Here is a 20,408-nt window from a genome sequence, read left to right as displayed (position 1 = left end):
AGGACTCTCCGGCTCCTTTAGGGCCTCTGGAGGCTCCATTGCAGTTCTCGGAAAGCCGACTCAACATAATCACATTTAACAGCTTTATTATTGTTACGCTAATATTTTTTTCCAAGAGTAGATGTGATACATGATACCAACGAAGGATTGGAAAAAAGAGAAACAATCTATCTCCATATATTTCACAATCAATTAATTATGAATAATATAGGGAACAGGTATGCTTATATAAGCGAATTTTGACTCTCGGATAATTATTTAAATTAGAGAGCACAGAACTGAGTCGAATGAGCCTAGTTTTATCTTTATGATATCATCATCAGTGACGAAACTAATCCCTAAGACGTTGTTAGTCAGATTAACCAATACATAATCAATGTATTTAAAAAATTGAACGAGAGTATTGTTATCAGTAGTGGATATTTCAGATCCGATTTTTAAATTATTAGTCAACATAATTCTAACTTTTATCAGAATATTCCAATTGGGGGGGGAGGGTTATTTTCCATTGCTTATAATTCTGATATCATCCTTTATTTAAACAAGTAGTTGATAGAATGACAGTTTTCTTCATGAGGTTACAGCTGACCGACTCAGTGCAGACTGTTGTTTTACAAATCCTTATATTGAGAAGCAAAACTGAATGGTCATATGAAAGATGAAGTTTATTCCATTTCAGTATTGAAACTTTCTCTAGGTTTAGTTCAGTTTTTCATATTCGAAATGTGTTGTCTTGAATTTTAGACCACGCAGTTTGGGACTAGCTTACAAGCAACGCTTATACAGTTTGACTGCAGTAGGTGGCTTAATAAAACGAATTTAGTTTGGTGAACTGAAATCAGGGGCTTTCGACTTGTTTTCGGAATCCCTCCTAAGACTTATCCTTTCGTCCTCTTTATATGGCGTACGTAAATTATTTTCAAGTTATTTTTTCCCTAAGAAGTCCACATAAATAATTTTTGAGACTCCAACCATTATTCCAACTACTAGCGGCCTATACGAAAATCTATAGCATACAATTCGAAATCGGTATTATTTTCAGGAAGTTCCGACTAGTTGCAGCTTTCTGATCTGAAACATATTTATAATAAACAGTGTTATCTGCTTTTAAATTATTGAGACTTGTTTCTTGTATAACAAGTGGTTTGTTTGCTTACAACGCACCAAAGATTAATACGCAACACCATACATGTGACATGTATAAATATAAAGATAATATTTGTTTCATCCAGTAATTATTTGATAAATTGACACTGTACAAAAATTTATTCCACAATTACAATCGTTTGACTACTTTAATGCTTTTATTTTATAGCTTCCAGTTCTACAGGAAGATTTGAAGTGGTGTCTGTAGAATGTCAATCAGAATCTACATATGATCCAGAACAGGATGATAAGGGCGAAAACAACACTATGTTGAGAAGAAACGTTTGAGAAAACCAAAGTAAACACAGAAAATAGCAACCATCACAACAAAATATTGTTTACATTACGGTTATCTCAATTCTAAGATTTATCTTTAAAAAAACAAGTCTATCACTTCAAGTTTATCAAAACTAGATCTATATTAGATTGACTGATTTATCTAATAAAAAGATGACGATTATCATTGTTTTTAATAAGTTCATTTTCTTTCCTGTAGTTATACATGAAGAACTATTCACTTGTATGTTCTAAAGAGTCCCATGAAAAATCAGCTACAAGTGCGATATGATCACTTGGGAAGTAGGCGTTTGGGAGACCCAATTCGCTAGAATCTTGCACAATTTGACCATTCTCATTGATTAACTGAATCAACAACTCTTGGATTTTCTCCAGTGGATCAATCGGCAACACATGAATACATTTTAAATCTGAGTCTGTATTATACAATATAACGTCCAAAACATTGTGAAATCCAGGCACCCAGTTAGTAAATTCAGGTGGATTATTTACATAAGCTGATTCAAATATAGGCTGATAAGCAACCTCCTCATCAGATGGGCATCCATCACCTTGAGTGAGAGCGGTATACACATCACTACCTGGACACTGATTAATATCCCCACAAAAAACAATTGGAATTGGTTTACTGAAGTGAACATGAAAATAAAGAAAAATTAACGGAATGATTGACCTAGTAAAATAGATTAAGATTATTTTTATTAAAAAAGTTACAAGTTTTAGAGCCTAAGAAGCCTTACATATTCAAGTGATAATCAGCATCAAGAGTCTACATTATATACACCAATAAACAAAAGAATACTTGCTTATCCGACTGTCTGTAATCCATAGCAAGTTTTGATAAGTAGTAATGAACTGTACGCGCTTGAATTATTCGAATCGGACTAGCTGAAGGATGAAAATAGAAGTGGGCATTAGAAACAATCAGTAAAGGAGATTGTGATGTGGTCGACTTCTCTCGAAATATCCCACTGATCAGACACTGCGATAATGACTTTTGAATATGGGTTTCGGTATTCTCTTCACTAAATGAATGGCCCGTTGAGCTACAGCTTAAGGTTGTGGAATTGAAATTGTTTAACATAGTTGATAAAAATGGAACGGTTGATGCATAATGAAGTATCGATGGTAGGCCGCATTTCGACACAAGTTCAAACCGAGCACGACGATAGAAGATTGCACAACCTTCACCCTTTGAAGTAAAAAAAATAGTACATATATATACTTTGCGAGTATTTAATCGATTCCCTAGCCACTAAGGATGAAAACCAAATGAGAATTCATGAGTCTAGTTACACACAATCTTTTAGTGAGTATTTTTAGCGTCAGCTTCATGCTTTTCAAACCTTACCACCAGTGGCGAGAATAGATGAGGTGCGACATCTTTGAAGTTGGTGTGCTTTTACATCTATTTGTAGATGCTGGTTGTCTGAAACAAACACATTACTCCTGCCTTAATATGATTTTACGTTTGGACGTTAAATTGTTGTCCTGAATCTTACAGCTCTCTAACCGATTTATCTGGCCTGACGGAACGACGAGTGTTCTACCCAAAATAGTTAATTCGGTAGTCACAACAGACACTCCCGATTAGCACGTTATAGTAGGAACTACAGTTGGACTTGAAACACAACTATCAGGTCTACATGAGTTCTAATCCATTTCACTCGAACATGGTACATCGGAAGTTAAGTTGAACTGCTAAAACACAAACGTTGTAGATTGTAGTTCCTTGTATAAATTTTTATGTAGCTTCTGCATGAAGTTACTTTTAAGAAAAGCGAACTACTAGATATTTGTGGTGATAAGACAGTATCTAAAAAGAGCATTAAAGGTTCTTCAATGACCGAGAAGTTCAGTAATTTTTCGGTATATGTCCAAATATAGTGAACAGAGGTTTAACATTTTGCAACATACAAAACTAGATGCACATCCCAACAAATACGTAGTTATTTTCAAGTCTTAACTGAGTCACGAATATTGGAGCTTTAAAGGTTTCATGAGGCAATCAATTTCAAAAAGGATTGAACTGTGCTTCCCCCTCGATGTCATGTTTACTAGGCCCTAATCAGTGATAGAAGACACACTATAAATTGTTACATCTGAACGAAGAATAAGTGAATGGTAACTGCTAGGATCTATTTATGGATTTTTACCATATATATTCTTATTGTATAACTATCAAGTAAGTAGATTTTATATATTTATATTCCTTTTATTATAGGCTTCCATTTGAGCTATTAACTACTATTACATGATTCACTATTCCTAAGTTATTCCCAGTTTATTAGTTAGTCTCTTACACTCACAGACACATTTAGCTTGATCTTGTGTGGTTGTTATTTTCTATCTTATTGTATGATGCGGTCTGATTTGCTCGTATATAAACTGCGTATGTCTGAAATACATGATTAGTGCAGTGGAAGCTGTGTTTTGGACTCAACAGGCAGGGCTAGGTAGAAGGACCAATCAGGACTCAGAATTGACTCTAGGCTGCTCGTACTGGTTCATGCGTCATTGGTCTGGTCAATAAGTCGGTGTTCTAATTGGCGATTTAGTCATGTGATAATCAACCCAGCAAAAGACAAAACATAAATACGACTGTTGATGGTGGTATTGACGATAAGTTGTAATTTATGTACCAAACGTAAATTCATGTTCTTGGACATTGGGACTCACTGTATGATATCTAGCGGTATGAAAACATGAACCGGCACACCTCTAAGCTTTACGTTGATGATGACTAAGTAATGGTCCATAAATCTAAACTGGAAGTGAAGGGAGAATCAAGTCTTCAGCCTATTGATTGAAAAGCGAGAACTTTAAACACCACGTTACCGCTATCAAATTTTTAAACTACAGCACAATAAGTACCTATATATTGTCACTTGTATTAACTGCATTCAAAAATAACAAATTTACTAGAAACCACTAAACTATTTCATTATCAATAAACTTATACTGAAAAAAAAAACACTACAACTACCTTTTCTTTTTCTGTGTCAACTTTAACTTTAGCCGGATCATTCGGATCAGTTATGACTGCTCTTTTGGCTAAGAATATGCCGTCCATATTTCGATGGGATCTTAAAGCATTTAGAAGGTATTTGTCGTAAACCCATCGATCGACTTCTTGAAGGCAGATAAAATCCGACTGATAAGAAAACAGTTCACGTAAAATCAACGGTAATCGGTAGGCTGAACTGATACAAGCCTCTGGGCAATGTTTGAATATATGGGCACGAGCAAAATCAGATCGAGCATACATTTCGGCCAGAATATTGTAACTTACAACACGTAAATGTTGTGAATCTAATTGATTGTTTTCAATCCACTTATACCTGTTAATTAATATGAGAATAAGAGTAAGAGGTTATGAGAGTGAGTGGAGAAACGTCCCATCTGACACGACAGTGTAATTACAATTTGCATACAAAAAAAGGGAATCGAGAGTATAGCTCAAGTGATTGCTTAACATCAATTAAGGCCATACCCTGACTTTTACAGCCTACAATTCTTGCTGTTTTGAAGAATCAAATACTGTGGCTCCCAAAGCTCTATATCCCTTTGACTAACGTATACATAACCTGCATAATTCAATAGCTATGTGTTAACCAATATCACTAGCTATCTACATTTTTTGCGCGACAGGTTCAAACGTCATTCGTTAACCAACGTTTAGGAAAGCATCATTAGGACAAAATATAACATGAGGCATACTGTATTGGCCATTTTACAGTCCTGCTACTTCTTATTGAACTCACAAAATTCCATTTTGATCCTTGCAAAGTGCATGCATTACCATCGATAAGTTTCTCTGAAAAAGTGGTTACCACCATTGGCTGCAACAAGTGCAGTTACTTGGCTGAGTATACCTTGAATTGCTATATTCAACGTATTACAAACAAGCTAGAAATGTAGAACATATTTATTTTAATTATAAATGTTTTACTTCATTATGCAAAACTACTTTTATGGCGAATGAAATTAAACCAATTATTAACGTTCTTACCTCTGTTGATGAAATACTTGATTAGGAGCTATAAGTACAGGCGATTTGCATTCAATCGGTTGTCCATAAGGATCAAAAAATTTGTTTGTTCCGAATGGGACACCGGCCATACCTTTAATGTCACGTACACGAACTTTCAACTGAATTGATAAACCAACATGATCTTCAGTTGGTATGAATAAGAAGCCTTTGTGACACGGTTTATCTGGCCATTTTTTAGACTGTGAATTACAGAGGAAAACAATCACACACATGATCGAAATAAACAAAAAAAATTCAAAAAGATTGGATGTAGACATTAAAATTAACAGAATGAGTCGTAATACAGAAAGTGATTGAATGAAACTGAAGATTGCTACTGATACGAACTTTATTGTTCTATTAGACTGTCAATAAACCCAAAGCGGTCAAATGTTAAGCCTATGACTTTTATGCTTAGAGTTAGGAGAAAACTAACTCAGTTTCATATTGATAGTTCACGTGCCGCGTTTAGGCGAATTTAGACAAATTTATGTAGGTAAGGTTGGGAGAGATCTGGGATTTTTGGATTCATTGTGATGAAAATCACTATCGATGCTCACTGAAAAGTAGACAATAGTCTCCTTGTAAATTCCTCGTTTGTTACGAACCATGAAAAGAACTAGACGACATTTTAGATAAGCAACTACTGATTACATATAGTGTCTAAATTCATGTGAACCTGGATGCAAAATCCTGCATTTCCACATACTGTTAACATTACGAACTGAGAACTTTGTAGATTAATGCTGGATGCGCCTACCTACATACATTACTTAAGATCATCCAACTTGCATTGAGCATGAAAGATGTTTGATGATAGTGTATGTATTAAGAGTCAATGAACTCACAAAATAAACAGATTTCATACACTTTGCAAAAAGTTATTCATAAATCCAACTATTTACTGTTTCTATATTTTTTGAAGTTTAAATGTCGTAAATTCGCTAGAGATTAGAAAAGAATACTAAATACACACGAAATAAGATTTTTGTTGTGGTTATTTTATTCAATAGGATAACACATATCCATAAATACACAAGCGAATTTACAGAAACAGCATCATAGTCAAGCTACTGTATATCAAATTAAAAAAGAACGAATAGGAAATATGATTACCTGTCCAACAAACCATAGAAATTCAGAATTTGTCAGACATATATTTTCTCCTTCGAGAAGCGGTACAACAGGGCAACCCACCATTGGAATTGTATTTAAACGGCATTGGATTAAATGTGCTGGGTTTCTCTGGACAACATAAACAAGCAAGGTATTTTTTTCAGGATAGTCATGCATGGAAAAGTTTATTTGCAACAATAATTGATACGGTTTACTGGCATTATTATCAGTAGAGTCTGATAGAAAACAATCTTCAAGAGTCTTGTCATTACTAAATTCTGTTAAAGCAGTAGATCCATCTGTACTTTTGCAAACCAAGTTAGCTTTTGTAGCTAAATAAACTCTGTTATTGGTTGATATACTCCTTCCTTTCAAATACTGGCCATTAATGGAAGATATAAGACGAGTGAAGAAAACCGATAAGGGTTCGTGAACTGAACATTCAAAAGAAAATCGTCGTTGCCTACGATCCTGCTGAACTTCAAAATTAGTTGAAGCTGGGATCGAATATGGAATAAACAGTTCTGCAACCAGCTTCTTACATTCTTGATTAGCTATTGATCGGATAAAAAAATACGGGAAGAAATTCGAAAACACATCCGAATCCACTTTTGAACAATCTGTTTGCATATGTATTTTGCGGTAACGTCTACAGAAGAGATATCGAGACGAAACTCGTATCCACATCAATTGGATTTAAACCGTAGAAAGATTTTTACAGGAACGCCTACAAAACTGTAGAATAATTTATTTAAATATAGTGAAAATTCCCATTTTGACATTTGGTGAATAAAGAAGGAACGAATTGAGAGAACTTTCTTTTCAATTAGTTGAAAACTAATTGATAAGAAAGTTCTTCGCACAATTCGTTCCTTCTTAATTTATTTAAAATTGTGAAACCGGTTTATCGCATATTATATATATAATTACTATATTTCTGGGCACATCTGATATATGTGGAAAGAATATAATCGCCTTAAAAGTCTACTAATACCGTCCAAAGTGGAAAAACCATTAAATTTAGTAATAACTACCATGGTTAGAGCAATATTTCTACTGTCCTCTTAACATATACTGTAGTACGATGTGCAGAATAGTTACGGATCTATATAATTATTTCAAATCATAACCAGTCGGTTGTTATTTCCGACATGCAATAGTACTAAAGAATTAAATAACTTAGTCTTCAAAAAGGAAACTACGACCGAAAATACACCATATCTAACAAACCTGATTAGCTTTAAATACACTGTACCGTAAGTAATATCATTACTACGTGTATTTAAAACTAATCAGGTTTATTAGATATAGTGTATTTTCGGTCGTAGTTTCTTTTTTGAAGACTAAGTTATTTAATTCTTTAGTACTATTGCATGTCTGAAATAACAACCAACTAGTTATGAATTGAAATAACTCCAATAATATGGATCCCTAAATATTCTGCACCTAACTGTATTAGGAAAGTAAAATAAGCAACTTCCTGGAAAAATGCTCTGAAAGCTAACTACCTACATGGAATTTGTGTGTATAGCAATGTATCAAACATGTAAATTCTGAAATCGAAATCGGAACATGTGCCTGAAAGGTGACAATGGGATTATTTCTACAAACCTTGGTCTGGTATATTTGAGTCATGAAGCATCTGTTAACAAAACACTGATACAAAAGTAAATTGATGAATAAAAAGATAAAAATAGCCGAAGCCATCCAGTTGCATTGAACGAAATCTCACATTGGTTTCATAAATACCATGAAACTAAATAATTAGATAGGGATGAGGAACCATAGAAAAATTAAATATATCAGAAAAGGACCTCATACTGTAATATTGAAATTGATGGAGAACCTTGGATCCTACCTCTTAATGATTAACTACAGCATTGATACAAGTTATGGTAACTAGAAGTAGACTCAAACTAATCGGGACAAATGAATACAGATTTTGAGGGCAAATACATATTTGTGAATAATATAATCCAGAACTCGAATGTTTGAAGTCTATCACTAACTTTTAGGTGTAGACACCATAACTAAGAAACTGAACACTGATCCTCCTCAACACGAACATAGCTGGAACGCCACAACCCTATAAACATTCTACTCCTATCGTGATAACTCTTAGTGGGTAGAAAATAATCGATAGCTATACGAAATACTAATTTGTAAACTAAATTGGAAGCTTTGATACCAGAATTTCATTGATGGTTTTTCTTGCTGCTAGAAACATTGAATATGACCGACAGTAGCATTGTTACAAACCAATTTCTTTTCTGGATAACCCATAAAAATCCATCTGACCTTTTGTTACGTGAACCATGTGGGGGAAACGCGAATGCCTGATTACTACAGAGAACATGATCATTAGCATGAAAAGCAAGCTATGAAGTTTACACATGAATCTGACAACTTTCATTTGTCGTTCTCTTTCAACGTAGCTCATCCTCTTGAATTAAAAGTGAATGAGAAGTCGAGAGTACATGTCATACAACTGATGTCAACAATGTAGACGGCTCTAGCTAATATTCACTAACGAGAGATATGCTAAAAAATATTTCCAGATTTTGTGGTTGGGTAATATTAACTTATTTTTTAAGGAAGATAACTAACACTACACCATTAATCAAAGGAGCTAGAGAACGACATACCTACTGGAAGACACATGCTTGAGATGACGTCCATAGACGAAAGCTGAAGCAACCAGCAGTAACTCTCCGTCTCCAATGGTTGTTAGACTGGCATAAATATACGTTTAAGATATTTTCAAGAATATAAACAAACGGATAAAATTAGGCTAATGTAGTGCTACACAGGTTAACTAAGTGCTACGACCCGATCCTTTGAAACCACTTAGGTATTCTATTTCAAAGACTTTTGTGGGACGTAATGTATCTTTGTACAGGAAGCATTACTTTTTGGAAAAGCTAATATGGAAATAATTTCGTAAGGTTGTTATGATCACATGCTGATGAGCGATCCAGCTGTAAAGTAGTTCTTTACTATTGTTGTACAACTGTCAAACAGAAAACCGTACTTCACTTGGTAATTCCCAAACCATCTCGTACTGAAACTCTAAACTAGCCAGACTTATCTTGACTTATGGACGAGACCACTCCACCAACCTATTTACGAAATAACGTACTTGATGAGTCAGCTGGTTTTTTAGTGATAATCAACAAGCTATGATAACTTGATAAGTTAGATAGCACACAATTCTGCATGCAGGTTTATTGATGTGCGATGCGAAACCTATTTTCGTTTACTTCTCCAGGTCATTGCTGACGGATTTGCAACTGTTAACGTGAATGTTACACCCGATTAACTAATATGAGAACAGGACTCTAAATTCCAAATTAAGCCATGCTTCCGGTATACCTTGAAAAAAAACGACTAACTAAGAATTGGTACAAAATATGGGTAGTCTGTGATCTTACAAATATCAAGTTGGAAAGCCGGATCATGCATTTTGTGGGTTTATACTTTTGAGGAATGTCACGTATACACACACAACTTACATCAGATGTTTATGCCCGGACTAAACCGTTTATCTTTAAAGATTTGCATAGTATAGAGGTAACATAAGATTTCTCACAGACAAATAGCTTCAACTTACTGAACTGTCTTTGTAAGTACAACATACGCATCATAAAATATGAAACAATACACTTAAACCATAATTGAGTTCTTTATGATAATTAGTTCTTTGGCAGAAATGATTAGAACATGTCATCAAGAGACAAAGTGAGAAACTGGAAAATAATACACTGGATTCCTCTTCAGCGTAAGCTTCAAAGGAAGAAACAAATTTTCATGAAAAACCGCTTATTAAACCAAACTTTAGATGGCATAGCAAAAATAAAGCTGATATACAAGCATATATATTAGATATATAAATAAGCATAATAAATTAACTACACATAAATTAGTCTAAGTGAAAACTGACTGACAAACAGCAAGTGGATTTAGAAGAGTATCATGAATAACCCATAACTTGAGTGTTCATCTGTGGAAACTAATCTACTCGGTTAGTCAATAAAATTGACAAAAGAAAACTGAAAACCCGAATACGGGGGAAATTATTTCGACGTTTGGTAAAATAGAAATCCTGGGTAAAACTAAGAAACCATCGAGATATAATGTGACAAAACATCCCAGAATTTATGTGGAACAAAAACAAAATAAACTTGAGAATTTGAGGAAGACTACTGAGAAAAATTCATCTAAATTTGCGACGCTTCGATTTTCCGCCTAAATTCCCTTGCGAATTGCAACTTCCTGAGTTTAGTGAGTGTGATGAATGTATAGGAGAATCTGATTTACGATAAGCGGGTAACAAAGTTGGTACAGTCGATAAAATCGGTGGTGGAGAAGAACGTGAAGGACTAGAAGATGAACGCAACTGTTGACGAACTGGTTTGATGTTTGAATGTGTGGTACCATCCGCGGATGTTGGGATATTTTCTAACGACCCTGTTGAATTTACTTCCCTCGAAACTGCTGAGTAGTCATCATCTGTCCTAAAGGATTGCCGTGATGTCGGGTTAGATGAAGTATTAGACGAAGATGACAACCCACCAGGACTAGACCGCTGGGAGAGGGATCGTGCAGGCCCAGTACTGGATCCATCAGACGAGGAAACAGAAGGGGAAAATGCAGAATGTGAACTAGAAACTAGGCTCGTGGTGTTGCTGTCGGTCGCCAGTCCCCCGATTGAATTTATGGCACTCGTGTTAGTGACGAAATGCATTACTGTGTTAGCACGGCCAAGCGCAGAAGGAGAATAATTTGCCATAGTGCACAGAACAGGTTTTTGTGACTGAAGAACAGATGGATGACTAGACGACACATATTCTGTACCAGAAGCAGTTCCGGGCTGAAATGAAGAAATACATAAATACAATAAAAGATAGTTGTCAAGGTTTATTCCAGAAATTAGGTAATATCTGAGCCAAAATTGGATGACTATAATCAATATGTGAGCTTGGTTTATAATGACGGGTTGTTGCAACCGCCATGTAGAGAGCGAATGAGCAATGTGGTTAAGCCTACAGTCAAATGACTTACGCAAGATGGTAAATGTCATAATCTCTTTCTTACGGTTATGACCTAGCTATTCCTACTGCTTAGTACTCTTGGACACCAAACCACTCGACAACACCCCAAATCAGAACACGGTTGAACAGGAAAGAGATTATATTTCAAATAGCCAGGTTAGATGGAAGTAAGATGCAAGTAAGAAGCACAATAGAGAAAACGTTAGTATGTTTATAGTTTTTACATGAGAAGATTCTAGAGTATTCTCCAACTATCGACTAGTGCTGATTGGATAAGAATTAGCCAGTCAGCGTGCAGCAAAGCAATCGTGCATTGAGCATGCTTTAATCCAGTCTATGTCCCGCTAACAGCAAATATATCAATTATTACAGGAAATCCATAGGTTGATGTCTAATTGTAATATCACTTGTAGTTCAGACTAACATATCAGAAACATAAATCAGGTAAAAATAAAGCAAACGAACGAGTGATGACTAATGAATGCTCAGGGAGAAAAGTATAAGAACACTCAATCAAGAACGATTGTAATTAAATCCAATACCGAAGCTAAACTTAGCCATTACTACTATATCTAAAAAAGCCGATAGTCAGACGTACTATTATGACTATCACGACTTACCACTTCTTATTATGATTACATAGCTCCACCTGGAGCTCTTCTAGGAATACTGCCGGTCCCGAGCCAAGATAGAGGTTTGGCGATGAGATAAACAGCATTTCACAGAAAACAACCCTGATAAAAACGGGTAATCAGAAAAATCCATTTAAACTATTTAAACTCTGTGAGCTGAAGAATCTTTGTTTGGAAGAGTTATAACGAATCATTGTGAAAGCCAAGATTATTCGGAACTCATGAGGTCGATGGCCATTCTGATAACCAGAACTAATCAATATAGGCACATGGAATGTCCGAACAATGTAGGAGACTGGGAAGACTAGTAAAACAGCCGCAGAAATAAGGAGATACAACCAAGCGGTTCTCGGAATAAGTAAAACCCATCGGAGCCAAACTGGACAGAAAACGCTAGACACAGGAGAGATGTTGCTGCACTCAGGTCGTGAACAAGAAAGTGCTTCACCCACACAAGGATTTATACTGCTGTCCAAAGAAGCATGAAAAGCACTTATAGGACAAGAATCTCATGGATCCAAAATCATAAAAGGAGTGTTCAAAACAAAGGAGGGGCTTACGATGAAAACTGTCCAGTGATATCCACCTACTAATGATAGAAACGAAGACGACAAAGATCAGTTTTATGAGACGCTGCAATCGATCGTAAGTGTCCAGGAAAGGACCTGAACATCATGACAGATGTCTCTCCACTAAAATTAGAAATCAGCATGGCCATTAGACAGATAAAGAGTGGCAAAACAGCAGGACCAAACAGAGTACCAGATGAAGTCAGATACAGCGGTAGCTACAAAACTGACATTTTCCCAGAAGAAAAACTGACATTTTTCCAGAATGATTTTGGAGCAACAACTACTAATGGATTGGAAAGAAGGATACCAGATTAAGATACTAAAGAAAAATCTAAGCAAGTGGGAGAACATCAAAGAAAATACACAACTACCATTTCCAGTGAGTTCCAGACAGAATGCTGCTAAACTAAATAAGACTCCGTAGACGCCTAACTTCGAGACCAATGGGCTGGATTTCTTACAGAGTAACAGTATACGGGACTACAGATCATTGTTGAGTAGTCAAGTGAGTGGAATTTTTCATTATACATCAACTCCCTTGCCTATGAGAAGACGTTTGACAATTTGAATAGGAGAACCTCGTGAAACCTTCTCTAAAACGATGATGTATCTGAGAAGATCATCAAAAACATATGGACTGAATCGCAAAGTTGTGCATGGAGGACAACTGACAGATGCATTCCAAATCAAGACTGGTGTCAGGAAAGGTTGCTCACTTTCGCCCTTTCCGTTCTAGTTGTTGACATGACTATGAAGATCTCCACATCACAGGGGAAGGACAAAATGCAATAAACATCTAGACAATTTGGACTTCGCATATTATCTTCTATTCCACACACACCAACAAATGCAGATGAAGACAGTCAGTATGGCACCAGCCTCTGCATCAGTAGGCCTCAACATTTACAAGGGGAAAAGCAAGATCCTAAAACACGACACAGCGAGCACCAACCAAGTCACAATGAAAGAGGCGGAAGCATTTACGTACCTGCTCAGCACCATTGATAAACAAGGTGCATATGATGCAGATGTGAAGGCTCGGATTGCCAAAACAAGGGTAGCATTCCTACTATACATCTGGAACTCAAGACAACCGTCACCCGAGACCGAAGTTAGAATTTCTAACACAAGCGTTAAGACAGCTTCACTACACGGAACTGGAACTCGAAGAACTACTACAACGAACATCAACATTAATCGGTTGCGGCAGAGAACAAAATCAGCTTTCAGGTGAAGAGGGGATTAGGAAAACTCTGGATAGGACACACATTGTAGGAATCATCAGACTGCATCACAAGGTAAGCCCTAACTTGGAATCCTCAAGGCGAAAAAACAGTAAAACCAGGAAACACATTGCTCCGGGAATTAGAGCCGGACATCGAAAGAATGAATAGCAGTCTGGAACGACTATGAAGAATGGCTCTGGATGGAGTTTGTTAGAGACTCCCAGTTGGTGGCCTACGCTATATGAGTGGTAACAGGTTAAATAATTATGATTGTGTATTTGAACAAGAAGCGTGTACACTTGAAGCAGTGTGTAAATCAGCAGTGATTTTTTTCTCAGTTTGATAACTGAGGTGGATATTTAATCTGAATGAATAAAGGAAAGTGGCCTATATCTATAGCTGGGAGTATATTAGCGCTAACAAGAACTTGACATTTATGGAATATGAAATCAGGAAAATCGACATGTATACCTATAAAAACAAGTGGTGAATTGGATGTGAAGGATGAGTCTAAATCTCGTAAAACAAATACCGTAGGCAGGACAGCTGTTAATTTTATCTACACAGAAATGTAGGTTACCAACAGATATCTGAACTGTTAACCGAAGTTAACGGTGTAGCTAAGGCCTTTTCACATAAAATTAAATAGATATTGGACTTAAATTGAATTATTTCATACAACCGTTCAGATACCACACTTACACATTCTGTTGATGTAGATGACTGGAGTGGATCTTGAGACATACAGCGATACATTGGGACACCCGAAGCTGTTGGTGATATTAATCGAAGGGCGACATTATTATTCGGAGAAATAGTGTTAGCAAAAGAACTTGATGTTGGAGTGTTGCACGCTTCTTCGCCATCCATTCGCTGCACCAAACGTTGGAGCTCTTGAACCTGGAAAGTAGACGATACAAAATATAAACATAGACCCTAACTTATGAAAATGAAAAGCTGGCTCAACATATCAAATACAGTAAATTAAACCTAGACTGGACTTTGAACAGCATGGCTAATGTAGAAAATTAACTGAAAACATCAGTCATTTGTAATACTCGTTATTAGCATGCGTTCGAACATTTCTCCTGACATTCTTACTTATATTAGGAAGTTGCCGTGAAAGTAATAACGTGGCATGTTTGTTTTCCGTTCGTTATACATGCTGAACGTTAAATATGTTAGATGACTTTTATACTTGTAAGTTAAAATAAACTATCTAAAATCCTTCAGTCTAGTTCTACCTTGGACTATATGTCATCTAGCGGTAGGTGAAAACAGTTAAGATTAGGATATAACGTGTCCATGGGATTATAAATTTTTATTTTGAGGTGTGCTTTGAGACGTGTCTCCCTGGTTGACGTACGAGAAATAATTGTTGGAGACTATGTAGAATTGCCCGAAACCGATCATGGTGCATATTTATTCAAAATTTATCTGGCAATTGTTTAGTGTTTGTCATTCAGCTACAACGTAGGTCCAGGCACATATATGCATCGGTTTATGTGTTTATATTAACACATCACAGTACTAAATTACATTCTATTTCGCGTCTTAATCTAGATTTTTGTCATTGTTTTATAATCAGTTGCAAACGTTTCTCCATTCATTGATAATTATTGCTGTTTAGATGTGAAATGAGGCAATATAAACTGAGGGCATCCAAGGTTCACGTGTCTGTCTGTAGTAATAATTGACATCTGTTTGATCCATAAAGCCAGTGACAGACGATGAAGATTGTGTGAAGGACTTAAAATGTACAAATGTATCCGTAGTTAGTATGAATGTACCCACGTTAATCAATCCACGTTACATTCTTTTAGACATATGGTTGGTTTTCTACTGAAGTTTTCGTTGCATTGCTTGGTAGTTGATACCTGTACATTGATTAGTAAATTAATAGAAACGTAGAAACTACGTAAATGTCTAACCGTTAGTTCTGCTGACGTCTACCAATACATCTAAAAAACCGATTTACAATGTTGGTGTGATCATAAAAAATTATTAGTCCCACGACTTACTCGAGAATCCAACAGGTCGTTCTGACGTTTCAGCGTTTCAACACAAACAGTATGGTCACGATTCAGTTTGACCAACTCTTCGATACACTCAACTGCGCGCTGTAGTATAACTGCCCTAGATGCTTTCGATCCTCGTAAACCCGGGATAACTTCTCGAAGGTCATTATAACTTGTTTTGATGCTTGCACGTCTTTTACGTTCAAGTTGGTTGTGATGATCCCGTCTGAAAGTCAACGTAGATTTGGTAATCTAAGATTGTTGAAAACTCAAGGACAGGTACCACACAAGCAATGTTATTTATCAACCTGAGAATGGTTCGTCAAAAGTAACAAACCTTAGTAATAATACATTGAAAACCAAGTAAAAGTTGTGTAATAGATTTATCATATGGAAAATGGTACTTTATAGGGAGGTTTGCAGACCATAAAGAGAACCCATTCTTGGACGGTTAATTTCACGGCAATTTAGGATCTAGTGTAGCCATTAGTACAGACTGAGTTCGAACCTAGTCGTACTGGACTTGATAGCAGATATATCGAAGCACGATAGATCAATTCATTTTTACGAATTTAACGATATACGTAGGGTAAAAATGAAGATAGAAAACTCCAGTCAACAAACACGTTGTGAGATTATGGCTAAGTCTGATATATTACGAGACACCGTGTACGACGTGAACAAGCCATGGCAGCGATTCATTTTAAAATGATAGGATCTTCCTAGTCGTTCCATAATACGCTAGACACACGCCAGATATCAACGAGTATCTTATAAATATGTTTAAATCAAGATCAGACCGTCATGTAATTACAGAGGTAAAATTAACTATGGTGAGTTATCAGAAAGTAACTTCATTCGACACTCCTACTAGAATACTTATACAAAAACACAAGATTGGTTCTACAGTGGTATTTTATTAACACCAAGCTCGGTACCAAAACATTGTCATTCATCTTACCTCCTCATTTAAAGGTATGTGCTAAGCCGCTCATTCTAGGAATACTACTTCGCTCGACTAGTTTTTCTCTACCTTGTTGGTGTGAAGAATGCATACTCATCCCAGACCTCGCGACGTATATGACTGATCGTCTTCAAAATGGTACTTTGAACATTGCTGAACAAACTTTTACTGAGATCAATGGTGATTAATCTTAATGATTCACTGACTAGTTCACATTAGCATACCTTCAATTGTACCTTTTTAACGTCCCAGTATTGTTACTGATAGTAACCGTTTGTAGGGTTTTTCCTCAATTTTTGTAAATGACCATTACCTAGTGCAGCTAATTAGAGAGCACTACAAAACAGTGAACACAAGGAGAGATCCGAACGTCTTCCCACGCGCAAAGAAAGCTTTAACGACCATGTATGCAGTAGGATTGAATTTGTCTCAAGTAAACATAAACATGTTGGAACACTGGGACTTGTGGTATCCAAAATCACTCTTCAGATGTTTAACCTAGATGGCATCAAACGCATTCTTACGACAGTTGTTTTTGTTACTAAGGTGGTTTCTATAGTAACAGAAGTCATGTAATATCCGACTCTGAAACGTACGTTTAAGGAACGTCAGTTTCGACCACCGAGATTTACTGGGGTGAAGTTAAGATAGTACTCAAGTGCAAACTAATCACCAGTTGTCTATAGCTTTTGAGGTAAACGATACTGAAAGTTCGGGACCAGAGACGGTACGCAACACTTGGTTTGTATTAGGCTTTATGCATCACTGTGATGAGCACAAATATAATCTAAAACCACCATTCTGTTAGCAGATACCAACAAAGTAATTTGTTCGGAATAATATCGGAAACCACTCTACACCTAATGGACATCAATACCTACATCACATTTAACTCCCAGGACAAGTTTTCGGGTACCCACCTATCCAACCACCACCCTAGATTGAAACTTAGATGAGAACCACATGTTAATTTTTAGAAGAAACCACAAAAGTCATTAAAAAACTTGCCTGTTGTCTTCACCAGCCTCGACACAGTACACAGCACCACCTTCGCTAATAGATCTCTGGCGCCGCAAGTCAGCACTTTTGCCCTCACTTCCAGTATTACCAAAACTGTGGCTTCCGTAGCCAGAGGATCCAGGTATGTCATCTTCATCGTAGTCACTGAGTCCTTCATACCCATCAACATCGTCATCATCCAAGTCTTCATCATCAACGTCTTCTTCGTAATGCTCTTCATGCATGACTTTCTGAGCGTATGAATTTAGGCATCGAGCCATCACCTTTATTCTCAAACTGCAGGTGCTTGCTGCAAACCTTGGACCATGTTCTTAAGCGGGGCCTTAAGCAAACCACGAGCCGCCAAAGTAAACAAAGCCACTGACTCAAGGTCAGAGTCCATCTTTAGTTCGCATTACTTTGTGTTTGTGAAAGTGATTTCAAACAAAAAACCGAAAATGATGAACCTCGACAGTTTTACAGTCAGACGAATTGACCTGTATAATATGTTTTACTTAACTGGACTAGATAACACACTGCGAAATTAATATAGTAACACAAATGAAAGTGAATATATTCTGAATCAATGTCTAGTAAGTGTGCAAATAGTTCATGTAGGACAATTATGAACTTCAAACCTTGTTGATTGAAAGTAGAAAGAGGCTTCTTCACCGAACTCCGATCCTAGTTAATATGAAATAATTCTCAAGTACGAAAATTTACACCCCATGTGATAACCGTTTGTTGGTAGTTGAGTGCAGTAGTTGTTAGACGGTACTCAAAGTGATCTACCTCAGTGCTATAAGAACCTTCCTTTGAATAGATGGGAAGATGTTGGCCCCTTACTCACTGTGTAGACTCACCAAAGGGAAGTCCTTTGTAGGCTTCGTGTATTCTACCTCCAGGTAATCTCTTCATATACGTTACTGAGCGACAAAAAGCAATAATACGTTTAAATTAAGGGGTTTGTGAAAACCGTGATGAGTCACAATCCTATTCCCTCTAATGCTCCCAGAAGGTAGTGAATGTGACATTAATAGGTACACGTGAACTAGAAGCTTACGTGGATGATATGATTTTCAAGTGGTCAGTTGAAAATGAACTTTCTTGCCTCATGGACTATGCTCTTGATCGACTGGCGAGTAGAGACTCTAACTGCATTGAAAAACTTGAGTCTTTTCTAGTCTTCTAGTAAGTAGTTCGGTTTCTTCTTGGACAAGGACGGATGGCTCCAGATTCAAATGACATGGAAGCTACCCCTATGATCCTGACATTTACCCAGTAAGATCTTTTATAAGAAAAGTTGGCCGCTGAAGTACGTTCCTCACCAAAGTGCAGTGGGCGATATTCCCCTTACTTCTGACGACTAACTGAAGGTAAATCACAAGAGTGTTCAGAAGTACATCAAGTGTGTTCTGGTGAAGTCAACTCAATGCCTAACTGGAATTTTCTTTCAACACACATCTGTAAAGGCTCGAAAATTATTGTAGCGTCTGGTCTGTCCTGTCGTGGAGTTGAAGTAGTGAGATCCCGTGCATCATCTGTCAATATGGGTATCAGACTACTATGTTGAGGATAATTCTACTACCAATCAAACCCACTACCGATTAAACAGATGCTTTCTAGGTTAATTGGAGCTCATCATGCTGGACTGAAGTGGAAGGTAATTTTCGTTATTACGGTTGGTTTAGAAACCAGTTCTAAATTAACAAACATCGTCGAAGGCATTCCGTATGAATAAGGTGACGAAAGAGAACCAACTGCTTAAAACCCAGTCTCACGTAGAATGGGTGGTCTTCGTTGATCAAATTTTAATGGCAACATCCATTTCAGCAGCCAGGCTATCCATTTTGGTCGCTGATTCCCCTCCTATTTTTTGAATGTGATGTTGTCCTAGAAAGGTTACGGTCAGTAGTATTTCAATAAATGTACGCAGGACATTCAAGAATAAGTCAAATGATATCACTGGGACGAAGACGTTTGCAGTACTTAAACACCCGAAACGAGCATCTATCTGATCCTTGCTTCACATATGTAATAGGACACTGTTGGAGACAGCGGAAATCATAATAGTAGTGTACACACTAACTTTTCTGGACGATATGGTTCAATAACATATCTTCCAGTATTTGTTCCATACAGTAAACAAAGCATTCGACTACATATTCGACAGAAAGATAACTACGAGCTATTTTGTTTTTGCTAAGAAAAGAGTTAGTGATACTGCAATTCATTCTACATCCGGCCTTTTTTGAGTTTCATTGTTCTGGATTATTCATGTTCGATCACTGCCGTTTAGTCGTCAGTCGAGGAGAACGATCACATGCTTTGTTGGTACTTTTTTGAAAGGTTTC

General features: G+C 36.7%; 2 protein-coding genes across 4 annotated transcripts in view; one reads left to right on the top strand and one right to left on the bottom strand.

Moving 5' to 3' along the window:
* The window catches only part of MS3_00003513 (uncharacterized protein), a 51,592-nt gene extending 49,887 nt beyond the window's left edge, over nucleotides 1-1,705 (top strand). The window contains exon 18 of the mRNA XM_051211338.1: nucleotides 1,316-1,705. The gene's annotated coding sequence lies outside the window, so the exon portion shown is untranslated. The remainder of the gene's footprint in view (nucleotides 1-1,315) is intronic.
* Nucleotides 1,226-18,469, bottom strand: L3MBTL1 (Lethal(3)malignant brain tumor-like protein 1). 3 transcript variants are annotated; one of them, XM_035732601.2, is made up of 9 exons: nucleotides 18,064-18,469; nucleotides 16,095-16,317; nucleotides 14,776-14,973; nucleotides 6,593-11,462; nucleotides 5,456-5,676; nucleotides 4,430-4,784; nucleotides 2,246-2,635; nucleotides 2,184-2,212; nucleotides 1,226-2,071 (listed from the first exon to the last, which is right to left on the bottom strand). In XM_035732601.2, the coding sequence occupies exons 4-9, from the start codon at nucleotides 7,277-7,279 to the stop codon at nucleotides 1,657-1,659; spliced, it is 2,097 nt and encodes a 698-aa protein (XP_035586958.2). In that variant the 5' UTR covers nucleotides 7,280-11,462; nucleotides 14,776-14,973; nucleotides 16,095-16,317; nucleotides 18,064-18,469; the 3' UTR covers nucleotides 1,226-1,656. The 3 variants fall into 3 exon arrangements, with proteins under 3 accessions (XP_035586958.2, XP_051071384.1, XP_051071383.1); XM_051211337.1 differs by having other exon boundaries at nucleotides 2,184-2,635; nucleotides 16,095-16,343; nucleotides 18,060-18,335; XM_051211336.1 differs by lacking the exon at nucleotides 2,184-2,212 and having other exon boundaries at nucleotides 2,250-18,469.
* Nucleotides 18,470-20,408: the final 1,939 nt, after the last annotated feature.

This window comes from Schistosoma haematobium, chromosome ZW (assembly GCF_000699445.3).
Source record: "Schistosoma haematobium chromosome ZW, whole genome shotgun sequence".
NCBI lineage: Eukaryota > Metazoa > Platyhelminthes > Trematoda > Strigeidida > Schistosomatidae > Schistosoma > Schistosoma haematobium.
This window is presented reverse-complemented; position numbering and strand designations above follow the sequence as displayed.